The sequence below is a fragment of the Corvus cornix genome, chromosome 8, assembly GCF_000738735.6.
Source record: "Corvus cornix cornix isolate S_Up_H32 chromosome 8, ASM73873v5, whole genome shotgun sequence".
NCBI classification, from domain to species: domain Eukaryota; kingdom Metazoa; phylum Chordata; class Aves; order Passeriformes; family Corvidae; genus Corvus; species Corvus cornix.
In genome coordinates, this window is record NC_046338.1 from 22,151,579 (window position 1) to 22,166,803 (window position 15,225).

The window sequence follows — 15,225 nt, forward strand, 5'->3', positions numbered from 1 at the left end:
AAAGATATATGGGGAAAAGGCATGCAATTACATGAAATGGACAGTTGCTAAAACCTTAAAGCTAAAGCTGGTTTTAGCCAAAGCATTTGTTGTTTCTCTCACACACACCTCTTTCCCAAACTGTTACAGTCTGGCAATTATTTCAAGAGTTTGACTTTCAACAACTGCAAGTTCTCCCCCTTTTTTAAGCCCCACCAGTACTGCTGAGTGGGCAAAAATTACAGATGCAAGAAAAGCTGACAAATGAATGCAAGGCCCCTCCTTCAGTGCCTCGACAGTCAGAGTCCCTGCCAAAACATGCCTGAAAGCTAGTGAGGAGACAAAGACACAAAGATTCAATTTTTTCAGGGAAAATAAATTTCATGTAGAAACTGCTAGGGAGAAGAATAGCACACTGGCACATGTGTAATCTCAAAAGCAAAGCAGGAACGAATGTTTCAAGAAAAAGTGAAATCATATTTGCTTCTTGAGTAAGCTCAACAAATGCTATTTAACACACAGTGCTTTTTAAACTACAAAGAGCTACAGGGGATAGGAGGGGGAAGCTCCCATAAAGTCAGAAAAATTTTCAGTCATGGAGAACCTTCAGTTTAACACGGTCAAAGCTAAGAGTTCACTGCCATTGCTCTAAATCATTTCCTGATAATGCTGTAGTACACACACAACCAAGACAAAGTAAATCCAGCTTTTTAGCTCCAATCTGTTCGACTGTGTTAACTACTAAAAGATGCTTCCCCCAGGGTGTCATTAATAAAGTTGCAATGAGTTTAAAAGCCTGGCACCTAGGCATATCCAAGTTTTCAAGCTTTTCATAACAAGTTTACTACTTTTGGGTTGTTAAACTGTCGTGACTGGCACTCCTCACTGAGCTGGAACAGGTCTGCCTCTGAGCAGGAAGGGCAGCTGTGAGGTGAGCACAGGCAGGCAGAGAAGGAAGAAAAGCAACATGATTTCTCTTCGAAACTAGTCAGAAAGTTGGGGGAAGTCCAATTGACAGTGGGAAGATTTGGGACAATTCAAGATTCTTGCTAATTTAAAAATAAAAGGGGTATTCAGGACAATGTATAATATTAGAAACTACTCTTTTGATTCCAGTCCTTTAGGACTCAGTGGCAAAAGAAGCTACCATTAAAAATAACATAAGCTCCCACCAGACTAGCAATTTAGGAAGTAGAGGTGTAAAATGGAGTTTTAGTCATCAGAAAGGTTTTCAGAATGCTCCCAGCTCTGATAATTAGTGCTCATCAACATGTAGCATTCTTACAAACTCTCTGCTTGTAATGTACCTTTTCTTTGTCTTATGGGAGGCTGCTTCTACAAAGGCACTCAAATTCAGCCAAAGTCTTCCAGTCTTTCAGCAGAACACTAATGCAATATAAACAGAACATAGAAATCTTTACATAATAATCATTCTAAAAATGTGATTTAATGCCCTGCATCAACAGGTTTCTGATTGAGGATAAAACATGACTGCTGAGAGCACTCTAAGAAGCCAGGACCCTCTGGCTTGCAGGAAACACCATGGGCAGAGAGACCAGCTCTCTGCTGGGCTCACCCTCGTGTTCCTGTTCCTTCAGCCCATGAGGACATGGCACAGTTCTCACTCTGAACGCAGGTGCTGCCTCACAGCCCTTACTCTCTCTTCCCCTTGTCTGTTCCCAAAGACTGCTCTGACAATAGACTTAGGAAAGAAAGGACTGGTAGTCCTTTGACTAGCTAACAAATCCCCTTCAGGATATCAACACTGATTGTTACACAGGGATCAGGATGGTCCAGAGTAATTTACTAAAAAAAAAAAAAAAACAAACAAAAAAAACCAACAACAACAAATCAACCAAAAAAACCCCAAAAACCAAAACCCAACCCTGTTCTCTGTGTTACACCTGAGGTGAAGTACCAGGAACATCAGAAAAAACCTTGAACATTACACATTTAGTTACAAATCCACGCTTATTTTTCATTAAATTTCCTCACATTCCTTTGGCTGCTCCCATTATCCTCCCACTTGCTAAGTCTAGGCATATTCTAACACTTCATAGCCAGTCAGTATCTAAATGGTTTTAGGGGTTTTTATGCATTTTACCATTCAAGCATCACTCAGTCCCTCCTAAATACTATCTTCCTCATGTATAGCTGTGTCCATTTGGTCTCCATTCTCAACCAGACCACACCACCATTACATTTTCATTTTGTTAGTACAAAGAGATCCTAGATGTTGTCTGACTTCAGAGATGAAATAAGTCTGCATCTCCCAGTCTGATCCATTTACTGGTACATTCCCCTCACTTCAAATTCTCAAAGACTGAATCCCAAACTCTTCTTCTACCCCACCCACCCCAAAAGCAGAACTGCTGCAACTTGTACACATAGATCAAGAGTAATATGATTGCCTGATTTCCAGGAATATTCCAAGAGAAAAGGAGATTTAGTTCTGAGGTCAAATTCTAGAATTGTTAACAGCAGAGCTATATTTTAAATAAATGGGCTGCAGTTAATGACTTAGGTAAGAGAAACAGAGCAGAGAATGAAATAAGAAACAAGATTTATGAATAGTTGCAAACATGCTTTATCTGGTAAACTCATTCTTCAGCATATCATTACAAATAATCTTTACAGAGAAAGCTCAAGTTATATCAGATTATAGAAAGAGTGCAGCAGTGAAAAACATTCTCTCTTGATTTCACGTATGTTCTGTCATTCACCTAACACTGTTCAATCTGAATACTTCTAAAGATCACTCAAAAATCAAATATTAGCAGTATTTCAACCTATAGAAGCTGTTGGAAGTCAAAATGAAATCTTGCATCTTTGTCTAATGTCTGTCATTGCAACTGAGCTCATTTTAATGGCCGCATGTCCAGGTAGTGTGTGGCACGGGGCTTGAAAAAGGAGACTTATGTTTTACTTGGCACTGGTACATAAGTCTTTAGCATAAAATTTATTAACATTAATGGGCATTGTGTAATTAAAGCATTGTACTTTAATTCCCTGAGGGGTGATGGGGCTTTTTTCTTGTCCTATAAAATAGACAAATTAAAAGTGTGAGATTTTCCAAAGCTATTTGAAGAATTCAAACATGCATGTTCCTCTATTAATCATAATAGAGACAGCATAGCCAAACAAGATGGATCCAAAATACTCAAAATGTCTTCCACAAAACCACATGAAGGTTAATACTAGACACCAGGTTTTTTGAGAATATGCTATATAATTACAGTATTGTGTAAGGCCACAAGTTCTTCAAAAAGTAACCATTAGACAACTGAAAAGTACAGATTTGAAAAAAATATTTTTAGATCTTATATGCCATACTTACTTGGTACTAAACTTGTTTAAAGGAGTCCAATTTAATAAAGTGGCTCTGAGAAGCAATTCAAGTATTTGTTACTTGAGCCCTGGCATTTTCTTTCCTGAATGCCAAGAATTTAGAAGGCTCTGAGAATCCCATCACCTAACTCACTGCACTTCAGGGATGGGGCAAGGCATTTATGTAGCTCCTTGTGCTTTTGAATATCACAGGCTGAGACTGGAATAATATTCAGAGCTAGTGAAAAAGTGCAGGAGTGGTGCAGGTTTCATTAGGACTGGTGCAGGTTTCATTAGGACTGGCATGTCACCAGTAAAGATCAGACTATTACCTAGACCTGCATTTCAGTAGTTATGCAGGATCAATTTTATGTAAGAAAATTAATTCAGAATTACACTATAAAAATACCCAACACACAGGTTTAGTATTTGATTTTTCAGAAACTGATCTTGCCAACACTCGTCTGTAGCTCTGAAAAATAACCCCAGAGCTCATTTTCTGGAATTTTTTTTATTGTTTTATATGTCTGAATGATCTTACATGAAGAACAAGTCAGAACAGCATGGAAAAAATACCACTGATGTAACTATTTATGATGTTTAAACCATTGAAAATATAAGACATTGACAGCATTGTGTCACAGCTTAATATTCTGAATAATTTAATTTCATTTAGAGCTAGCTTGAAGCAAAACCTATTTTATCTAAAAATCCAAAGAAAAAGTTAGTACAGATCGTACACAACCACTAAGACCTTTATAGTGACACTAGTGATTTTTCCTTGGGGAATGTCAAGATCAGTTATTGACTGATCTATTGGACATATCCTAAACTACCAAACAAAATCCTTTATTTCTTTGTCTTCTAGACAAATCACCACAGAGTTGCAGACCAGCAATGAAGGGAACTGAGGGCAATTTGACCACCATCATCTGTGTCTGTTCCCCAGAAGTCGATGAAACACAATCGGGTCTCTAAGGTACATCCCAGAGACTAGTTGCTGTGCCATTCAATTAGTAAATGATTAAAACAAGATGTTTTCTTCGATTACATTAAGGTACTAGCAGCAGTGAGGGCTATTACCTTCTATCAAAGAGTCTACCTTTCCAAATTATGTTTATTAACACATCATTAACAATGTGCCACCTTCAGCCAAATGATCAGTGGTCTCAGGTACGAAGTAAAGATCATTACAGAACTCCACCACCTGCCTTATTTGAGCAAATCAAGTACATCTAAATCACAGACTGCACAGAAATCTTCCAATGCTAGTTTTCATCTTCAGCTTTGTGGTTTTTTGCCAAACCCATAAGCCGCCTTCTGAGGAATCAACAAAACCATTCAGAGATAGAGTTAAACAGACAAGTTTTTGAAACTAAAACATTTTTCTTTTCAAAAGAACAGGACCCCAGGTAAATGATGCCTTTTAATACAGCACATGAAAATTTCAATTATGGAAATCATTATTCTAGGCACTATGTGCCATTTTATATTCCCAGCAGGATTTTTTTCATCTCATCAAGAGTTTCCAAGGCTGTTTAGTGCTCCTGTATATGCAAAACACATTTAAGGGCCCCCAAGAAGATCTGTTAATTAAAAAGCCTAGTCAAGTGGTCAGACAGACTGGAACTTGAGGATTATAGGTAAGAGGGATGAAATGAAGGCTTGGAAATTATAATTTCTCTTTCTGTGGTAGCAGCCAAAACAGCTGTTATAAACTGGGCAAATTAAAGATGTGGCTGACTAAGCCAGCAGTCTGGAAACAAGACATTGCAAAAACATAACAGCAAGTCATCTGCACCCCACTTTTAAAAAGCCAAAAGTGCTGACCATTTCTTTTTTACTCTCTCTTCCTGTTATTCTGATCTGTCACAAATATCCTCCAGCTGGTACCCTTCCAGCCCTTGTTCACCAGTTGTAGTTTCCCACCCCCCATCTTAGGGAGTTAATAGTAATTCCCAGGACTGTAGACAAGTGTTCCATAGTGGGAGTAGTCAGCACACAAGAAAGGACATGTTTAAAAGGAGAGCAGGTGAAATAACAGAACTGAAGTTCTATTCTTTTTTTTTGCATATGAGAGTTCATGTAAAAACAGTCTTCCCATACTGAACAATATTTATCATTCCTTGAGAGCTGTTTCATCTGCCCAGTACAATCAGCATCTAGGTACAGAAAGGTCTCCAATTATAAAAGACAGATTACTACCACGCTTTCCAGATACATTTATTAAGTGTCTTGTAATTGACTATTTTCAGGGAAAAAAGAAAAATAATCCAGCCCTTTTTCTTTCTACATTTTCTAGTCTCTAGATGAGATGAAAAACATTGTTTTGCACCAATATTTTTAAAAGGGTTAAAAATAGTTGTGCCATGAGCTAATGAGGCTATACATATTTTTTCCATATCAGAAAGTGATGAAGGATCTATTAATTACTGTATAAGTAAGTTACTTAAAAAATCCCCCAAAAAAATCACAGAACAAGCCCTGTGTCTTTTCTCAACAGCAGGTATGGACTTTCCATTAAAAGAAGAATAAACAGCTTTTAGGTCAGTGTTGCTGAGCTAGAATTTGTCTCAATTTATATTAACAAACTTGTGGCCTATTTTTGATCTTATTTTATACATCGTGAATGGATACCTCTCAGTCTATTTCCTCTATGTTTATTTGTATTCAAGACAAACTCATCATTTCAGGTTTGTGGTAGATGCATTTTTAAGTGTTGCCATTTCAGTCCTACACTAACGATGCTGTTAATAATGTTGCTGCATTGAAACATTGCATCTGATTTGAGGCACACTTAAGCCCTTTGCAAACAATTATTCATTAAATACATTTGAAAACTGTTTATGAGATTCATACCATAAATCTTTAACGGACACAAAATTGATACAGGCAAGCTAAATACTCCATATTTTATCAGAAATTAGTTTTTGGTGGCATGGGGCCTTTGTCTGATGCTTTTACCTGAAACAAATCAATTGCCATTTTGCATTTTCCTACAAGTCTAAGAGCATGAGAGAACAGAAAAAGAATTCTAAAGGTTAAACCCCATATTCAGTACAGTCTCTCCCCCGCCCCTCTGTTATAGTGGGTATTTGAGGTTCTTAACATCTCCTCCCACACAGTTTCTCTGCTTCATAAGCAGAAAGCAGCTGCTGGTTCTTTCAAGTCTAGCAGTTAGTTGACATTTACCAATAGTTTATGGTTTTCATTCTACCTTAGCAAGGAAAAGAGCTAAGAATATCAGTTTTAAAGAGCGAATACTAAACCTTTATATTTCTAATTCCCCCCACCCCAAACTGGAAGGGCCAGCAGCCAAGGTTTTTTGTGGCCCTTAAGAAAGGGACAAAGAATGCTGTGAACCAGCACAGAGAATAGGACTAATGGGTCCTGACTTTACTGTTAGAATTCTTTCCCCCAGAAAACATCTCATTGCAAGTCTTGACCAGCAGAGCTGATTTAATTATTTCCCTTTCAATCCCGCTTTCTACAAAACCACTGTGTACAATGTTGGTTGCATATCTGACTTGACAAACTGGGCAGCATTACTTAGAAACTACCATAAAAAGAAAGAAAAGTCTTATTATTACACCTATGATATGATGCTTTGATAGTAGAGATGGGAGGAATGACCAAGGTCTAGGATATATCACAGAAAATGCTATTTTCCTGAGCAAGGAGAAAAAACCCAGCTGAAACATATACAAAGAAAATGTTAAGTCCTGCAAACACTGCATAGCACACTCATGTGAAAGGTTACCCCCTACAGTTTAACTCCCCCCTCCAGGCACAAGCAGACACAGGCTATGATACAGTGCTGACATGTGACTTCACTCCCAGATAAATGCATCGATATGAGTCTGTTTAAGGTTTGTCTTTCTGAAATTTATCTTGAAAATAATTAAAATTATGGTTTGTTAAATACATGAAATGATTATATCAAAATACAGATGAAAAATGATACCGTCATGGCCACTATTTCAACAGTGGAATACTCTTTCTAAAATTATTTTCAGATTTTCAGGCATTTTGAAATCCTAATAAACAAAATGTAGTCAGAGATGGCTCTCTTTTAGGGCAAGTTTCTACACAGAGGGAATTGGGAAAACAGAAGTGATCTGATAAGCAAAATTCCCCCCAAATCAGGATGTAAAAACCACCATACTTGTAGTTAACAGTTTGCTAAAACCCCCAGCAAACGTAAACTCAGAAGCCAGTCAGACAGTAGTACTGTGTTAATCTCATGGACTTTTCCAGAGCAGAAATCTGGAGTACAAAAGCCTGATGATATTTGTAACAGTAAATAGTATCTGATGATATTTACCAACAAAGAGTTTTAAAAAAGGCAACATTAACAGGACTGCTGTAGATGCAAAAAGGAACTTGGAACATGCAATTACTAGATGGCTCCAAACTTTACGTAATGTGTTTAAAGCCACAAAAGTAAACCATCCCAGACAGCTCAGCACACAGATAGTGCAAGAAAATACCATACTGGTTTTTCCAGGTCTAGGTCAGGACACTTGAAGACATCTATGACTGAACATGGTGTCTTCTCGCTAAATCAAGGCTTCCATGACTGAACATCATAGAGGCAGTTATAAAAGTCATACTGGTTCACAACATCTGCAGGAACTCAGTGCAGCAGTCTGCACATGTGTTAAACAGGCAGCACTAAAAACTATAAATACAGGTCAAAGCAAAATGAAAATATACTTGAAACAAAGACTTTCACATCAATAACAGGAATAAAACATGGAGACAAGCTTTTCTGCAGGTCAGCAAGCTAAAAGCACTAAGAGAAAAAGCAGTTTGCAGCAACCCACACACAATAGATCCTGAGCATCACTTGCTTTTATCATGTACAGCACTTACGGGGCACTAGATTTTTCTAAACAGCATCCAAAGCATACTTTAAAGTCCATCCAACAAACATCTGAATGACAGAGCAGACAAGTATTTCAAAGAGATCAAACATACACCAATGGGTACCTCTTGTTCCCTTGAATTAAAAGTGAAGAGCAGCTTATCTGGAAAGCAGAATCTAATTAAAAATTATCTTTTCCAAAGAATAAAGGAGAAAAGCACCAATCTCTAAGCAAGGTGGAAACTCAGCTGGAGATAGACAGCAGCGTCTGTTTCTTTTTGCAAAGTAATGATTCAGAAACACATTCAAAACCACATTTAAGTGGTAAACATTAAAACATGAAGTACTAAAAATGAGGCTCATGGGAGCACCACCTTTCCTCCCCCACTAATAGAAGCTTTAGGGAAAATCAGATATACCTGTATTCAAGTACATAAGAAAAAAAAATGATCTGTAGCATCTTAGCACACATGCTTTTAGAAAGACATTTGACTGATTTCAATTAGCATTTGTACTTCAAAAGAGATGATGTAATAGTCAGAGCAGCTTGGGTTTTTCATGTTTTTGTATGAATGGAAAAGAGATTCAGGCACATCAGATTGATTATTTTATATTCTTCCATAGAGAGTCGTGTTGACTTTATGAAAAGGACTTTTTTTTTTCCCCCTCAAACTTGTTTACTTCTGTTTGGTTTTATATTTTTTAAAGAAGACCTCACATTGTCAACATTTGCTCTAGTTTTCATTATGCATAAGTAAGTACAAGTGCACAGACAGCAAGATGTTTCTCTGCAATTCTCAGTGGAATAAAACCAAGAATTTTCCATTGCTCCTGAGCTCTTCAGCCACAGCATTTTCTTTAAATACACATACAGTTTCTTCAGTTTCATTACTAGGAGAAAACTATATCATTATTATATTTTTTCTTTACTAGACAACATGAACAATAGATCTATGCATTACTGTTAAGACTAGTTAAGAAAATATTCCTTCCTCAGAGAGATACAGAGATGTTTGAAATTTTATTATTAGACTAAAGAGAGGTATGTCTAAGTTATTTTAATTTTCTTTTGGGAAAAGGACCTTATGATAAAAGAAAGAGGAGGAGAAAAAGTAGGCAGCACGATCCTTTGCAGATAGATAGTCTGATCATTGAGACTTTCACACAAAGTATCAAAAACTCCGGTTTCCAGGCCCTTCTCCAACAACAACAAAGCTCTGACATTCCGGAGGCACACCAAAACACCAGGCCATCAACCCTTCTAGGGCAGCAAAGGGGGCTTTTTTCACTCTCCTCACACAAAAGGCCTTCCCAAAAAAACTTATTGAAAAATATATTTCTTCAAAACCTCCTGCATTTTCCCCACAGAGTAAAAAAAAAAACCATGAAGTTTTTAACCATATGTAGTTACTGTTTTGCATAGAACTGCAATTGCAGTTGCAATAGTTGAGAAACTAACAGAATGAGAAAAAAACCCCTCTCCTATAAAGTTCTAAAATACCTTTAATCATATTACAAGCTTAATGCATTATATTAATTTTTTAAATTAACACAGTTAGACTTTAAGATCAAACAGAGAAGAGAAAAAAGATTGTAATCCAACAAAAGCATGTTATAAAAACACTGTTCAAAACAGGTCAAGTATTTTCTTGTGCTTGAAGGCTAACAAAGGGGTTTTTCCTTAAGGCAGTCATTAGGTGTTTTTATTTTTGTTACTCTTTTTTAAAAATGGTAAGATTTCTACCCCTCTATTAGATACACTCTAATCTGTATTCCTACGAATAACAGTTTTCTTAAGACTTTTTTTTGCTGTTAGTTGTGATAGGATTGCTTTTTCTTTGCATTTTGCAGACCACAAGCCTCAGAAGATCACTGTGGAAGAAACACACTGGGCGAACCCATCCTGTTGATATGACACAAAGTACAGCCCAGTTTGGTATTCTTTCCACTCTGAAGGAGTCTCGCATCAGGTAGTAGAAGCAAACTTATTTCTTTGCTGTTGAATGACTACTCTTTTCTTCCCAGACTTCCCCCCTTAGGCAAAATTTACGCTTTAATATTCTGGAGAACCTTTAAATTGGTGCTGTCCAAGGGCCATAATAAGATGTGGCCATTCCACGCAGTCTGGGGGAAGAAGGGGACTGGTCACAGAGACCCCCACACCTTCCCTTTCTGTCAGAGCCAAGGAAAGTCCATTAGAACTGACAGGGCATGCAGAAAGCAGGAGAGAGGGGTAATTGTGTTTAAAAGCTATGTAGTTCCAGCCTCATTTAGGAAATGCCTCCAGGCTTGCTCAAGAGTTTAGCAATAAACATAGACCACAAAGAAAAGTGAGTGTTCAACTCTACATGCCCAGAAGGGAGAGAAGGTCCTTTTCTCCATATTCCTAAGCCCATGCTAGCCCCTCCAATCTTCCTCCCATGAAGTAGGATTCCAGGAATCATCTCCATTTTTCTTATCCTGAAGGCAGAACTGTATACTGTTAACGGTTTCTAGAATCTTGATTACAAATTTCTATTACAATAAAGCATCAGTGTCATCACCTGAAATCAAGAATCTGTCTTGCTAAATCTTGTTTAAAAAAGTCATTTTCAGCCTAAGCCAACTAGGAAAATAGAAATGGCCGCAGAGTTTCAGAACAGAAAAAAGTCACATTTGTTTTTTTTCTGCCACAAGTGGCAATTACAGTTGGTACCTGAGCAGCTTTCTGCTCTAACCAGCAGATCACTATGGCATTTAGGATAATTTAAATTATCTGTAATGATGAATTAAGATTGGATAACCCACAACCAGAATATACCCACAGTATTTAATGGAGCAATTAAATGTGGAAAGAACCCAGGATCAGCTCCCAACCCTGTCATGAACACATTCAAGAAATTGGAACAGATGGACATTCGACCATAGTAGGACGTATTCTGAAATAATAGCAAAAATATGGGAACAACCACAACTAAAGTTGTTCTTACATGCTTTGTTTTTACTGACTCCAAGCTTTTTTAAGCTTTTAGTGTCCTATAAAAACAGTCCTATGAAACAGCTGGAGAAACACTGAAGCTGAACATCTAGAAACACTTACATAGACAGGTTTATGCACAAACTGTGACCATGACTGCATGATTAAGGTGGAGGGTCTAGAGCCCAAGTCCATCCAGGAACAACTGAGGCAACTGGGGTTATGAAGTCTGGAGGTTCAGGGTAGAATTTATCACTCTCTACAACCACCTCATAGGAGGCTGTAGCAGAGTGTGTCTGAGTGTCAAGTGTACGTTTTTTCCCAAGTAACGAGTGATAGGAAAGAGAAAATGGCCGCAAGTTGTACCAGGGGCCATTGAGGTTTGATATTAGGAAAAAATTCTCCATCAAAAAGTCTGTCAAGCATTGGAAAAGAGTTCCCAGAGAAGTGATAAAGTCACCATCCCTGCAGGTACTTAAAAGACATGTAGATGTGGTGCTCTGGGACAAGATTTGAGTAGAGGACCTGGCAGTGTTAGGTTTACTGTTGGACACTGATCTCACATGGCTTTTCCAACCTGAATTATTAAATGAATGACAGGTTCAAATCACTGTGTTATCATGTATGCTGCTTTAGATAATGGCTAATTCCTCCCTTACATGATATTTAAAATGTCATCATTATATTATCAAATCCAAGTGGTTCTTGCACTCACCTGGGTCATATGAATGCATTTAAAGACTGAAATCCATAATATAGTTTCCTTCCTAATGTATACACACGTTCCTATAGCCACAGTGAAAGTATTTCTACAGATACAACATTATCAGAGAGCCAAATTGTATCCTTGCTGTCCAACAATTACAGCACCACTCCATACAGGAAAAAAAAGGAACATCTGGAATTCTGCTCTCATGAGGGCAGCTGGGACTGCACTGCTACATCAGGAAATGAACTGTGCTCAGGTTATAAAATATACTTGGGGCTTTTCACAGAAAACTAACAACCATCCTGGTATTGAAGAAGTTACTTGTGTACCAGGCATTTAGTAGGAAAAGTTTCTCAAAGCACATAGCATGCTTTTCTGACCCAGAGAAATAGTGCAGATTTTCTCTATATTTAAATCCCATTGAGCGTGGATTGCTCCCTTTCATTTCATAAATTATTTCCCAAGTAGAAAACTAGTGGGATAACTAAGACTGATTTTACCAAACCTGCCATGAAGAAGAGTTTTTTCACTGCCTCATAATCTGATCTAATTAAAAACAAGTTTGGGTAAGAGCTAGCTATTACTTCTCTCAAGTTCTGCTTTGGTTTCATGTTACTCCTCAGAGTTTGTGGCAAGAAGTGATAGAAACATTTATTAATTTCTCTTCAGACAAAACTGAAAATTACTGATTGCAGTAGCCAGGAATAGTGGCCCAAGCAAAATCTTTCTTTACTAATATTGTTGAGAAAGAAATAAACAGACAATTGCTTTCAGTTGGCCAACGTACCATTTTGTATTTCATTGACTGTTCTGATCAAGATTCCTTCCAAGATCAAAACATTCCTAAGATTTCTTTTTTGCACATATTTGCACAACATTTTGAAGGAACCTGAGTTGTTCTATGAATGCACAGGTTCAGTAGAAAGCCATCACAAGTTTGAAAGACCCTGTTTCTATACACTTGAGAGGCACTAGATAAAGAAAATGCTCAATAAATTACTTCAGTTTAGAAACTTTGGATCTTAGCAAATACAAGATTAATAAGAATAAATTAATTATTCTTCTTCAATTCTATTTACCTTCAGTATTAAGTAGATCCATATCTGCTCCACATGCTTTGAATTTTAGCTGTAATTTGTTTTTAAGTGAGAAAAGAAAGGCATACTTAAATACACACATTTCCCACACTTCAAATTTGAGACTTCTACTATAAAGAGAAACAACTTTTCTGAAACACTGTACCTATCCCTTTAGCAACTTTTAATATTTAGTTATTTGTTCAGAGTATAAGTTGGCTTTAATTTTTGTCAACATTACATGAATCTTTTCAAAAGAGTCCATCCACTTAGCCAAAACTAGAAACAGCTAGTATTTACATGGTATAGTACCAGACCTACACACAGTGAACCAGTTTGAGGAGGGGAAAAAAAAGCCTAAGTGATATTTACAACAGCATTTGATCAGGATAAAGAAATAATGCAACTATTGTAACAGTCTCCTGCTAGAAGTGGTGGAGCACTTTCAACAAGTTTCACTTACACAGCATTTCTTCTCCTCCTTTGAAATGTGTTCTAAAAAAAGCTTCACAATTAACATATTGTATCCATTTTGCAAAGTTTTCAAAGATCAAGAACTGTTTCTGGAAAGGCTCATTCCAATGTGGCAAATAATTAGTGCATACATTACACCAAGGTGCATTAAATGTTTGGCATCTGTGAGGGTACAGAAACATGTACTTACACACAGTTAAGTTCAATAACCAAAACAAAGTCAGATATAATTTATAATGGGGGAAAAAAAGAAAACGGAAAAAAGAGAGCAAGGGAAAGGAGAAGAAGTCTAAACGGCAGAAAACATTACAACAGCCAAGTGGAAACAAATGAGATATTATAGCTGGGGTGCAGTCACAGGACTATGTGTAACTCTGTTACAGCTAAACACCAAGAGCTTCTGGTGAAACTAGTTCTGTGTGTGACTTTAGTAAAAAGTATAAAGAAGCATATTCAAAGGCCAACGAGTACAAAGAAAACATAGTCATGACTATTCACAATAGCGAATTCTGTACTGAATGTGTGGATGGGACATGAGTGAGGCAAATAGAAGCAGCCCCCCTTTGCCTGGGATCTTTGTAGTGACACAAGCCAAGCAATCTAAACAGAAAATGTCTGCCTGTGCTAGGAGGGGAAGACATAAAACACCACAAAAACAAACTGCTTTCCTCATGGAAGAATAGTAACTTTGGACAACATTTGGCACCACAAGTTCAAAGGGCTATTTCATCTGCATTGTAAGTACGGAACCAGAGATCTTACAGTATTCCTGTCTCCATGCTATTGTTTTCTGTGCCATTAATGGCATTTAAATTATAGACCTGCTGTAGCCATGTAGTCAAAACACCCCACCATCCAATGAGACACTGTATTATAATGTCAGCATGTCTGTGTTTTAGCTGTGCTTTCATATACTGTACTTCTCTTCAATCACCCTTTTTCTCTGCCAAATAGATACAAGAAGACAAGTCTATCTTTAGCTCCAGAAAAATTTCTTACTCAGGCAGCTGCAATACTTCATTCATCACATATCCAAGTCTCCTGTTTACAGCAATGAAATTTTTAGACGTACAAACAGTAGAGAGGCGGATAAAAACGATTCATGGAGAATTTGAAATGAAAATACAGGATATGGTTAGGGAGTCAGAAATAATATGCTTCAAGGCAAACCAACTTCTACACTACATCAGGTGGGATTTTTTGTTTCTTTTGGGTTATTTTGAGTATTTTTTATATGTACTTTCAGTAAAGTAATCCATATTTACTGAAATACTGTTTCCCAGAAGTATAATACTGTATGTATTGACCTTTACATACAGTTATTCACAATGACAAATATTGATTAAATAACTTATTCTTTGACACCATCTTAAAAGAAAATATATTGAGATTTCTAAACAATTTCATAACTAAATCTGAAACGCTTCTTTTTCTAAATTATACTGCTAAAAAAGCTAAACCAATCATAGCAAGTCACTAACCAGCTGGGTAGCAAATTCAGAATTTTAGCCAGCATTTAAAACTTTTTTCAATCTCAAAAGCCTTAAGCAAGCTGTTTCAAGGTCACAACACTCCTGGGGCAGGAAGGGGGATATCTGCTCCCGTGAGCTGGTCTGCTGCTTGTAGCCCTCAGACAGACAACTCCACTTAAGACAAAAGATTTAAATATGGAACAATCTTCACGATCCCATGATTTCCTACGTTCTGCATGTGCAATTCATCATCTCAAGCACTCAGACCCTCAAAGTATTCACATAAAGAAAAAAACCACGATATTAAATTAGTCAGCTGATTTTATTCTGTTTTGGCTTATTTTTAATGCCATATGTAAAACAGC

At 37.2% G+C, this 15,225-nt stretch overlaps 1 protein-coding gene across 9 annotated transcripts in view; it reads left to right on the plus strand.

The window, feature by feature from the left end:
- Positions 1 to 15,225, plus strand: part of LOC104695411 — a 62,112-nt gene that overhangs the window by 25,798 nt on the left and 21,089 nt on the right. For 7 of the 9 annotated variants that reach the window (XR_752869.4, XR_752867.4, XR_752866.4 and 4 more), the window contains exon 2: positions 10,025 to 10,143. Coding sequence is in view for 3 of the 9 variants with exons in the window: in XM_010409268.4 (XP_010407570.2) it covers positions 10,025 to 10,143 (119 nt within the window). In the remaining 6 variants the exon portion in view is untranslated. Of the gene's footprint in view, positions 1 to 4,174; positions 4,323 to 10,024; positions 10,144 to 15,225 lie in introns of all 9 variants that reach the window. The other 2 variants (XR_752868.4, XM_039556186.1) reach the window with 2 other exon arrangements.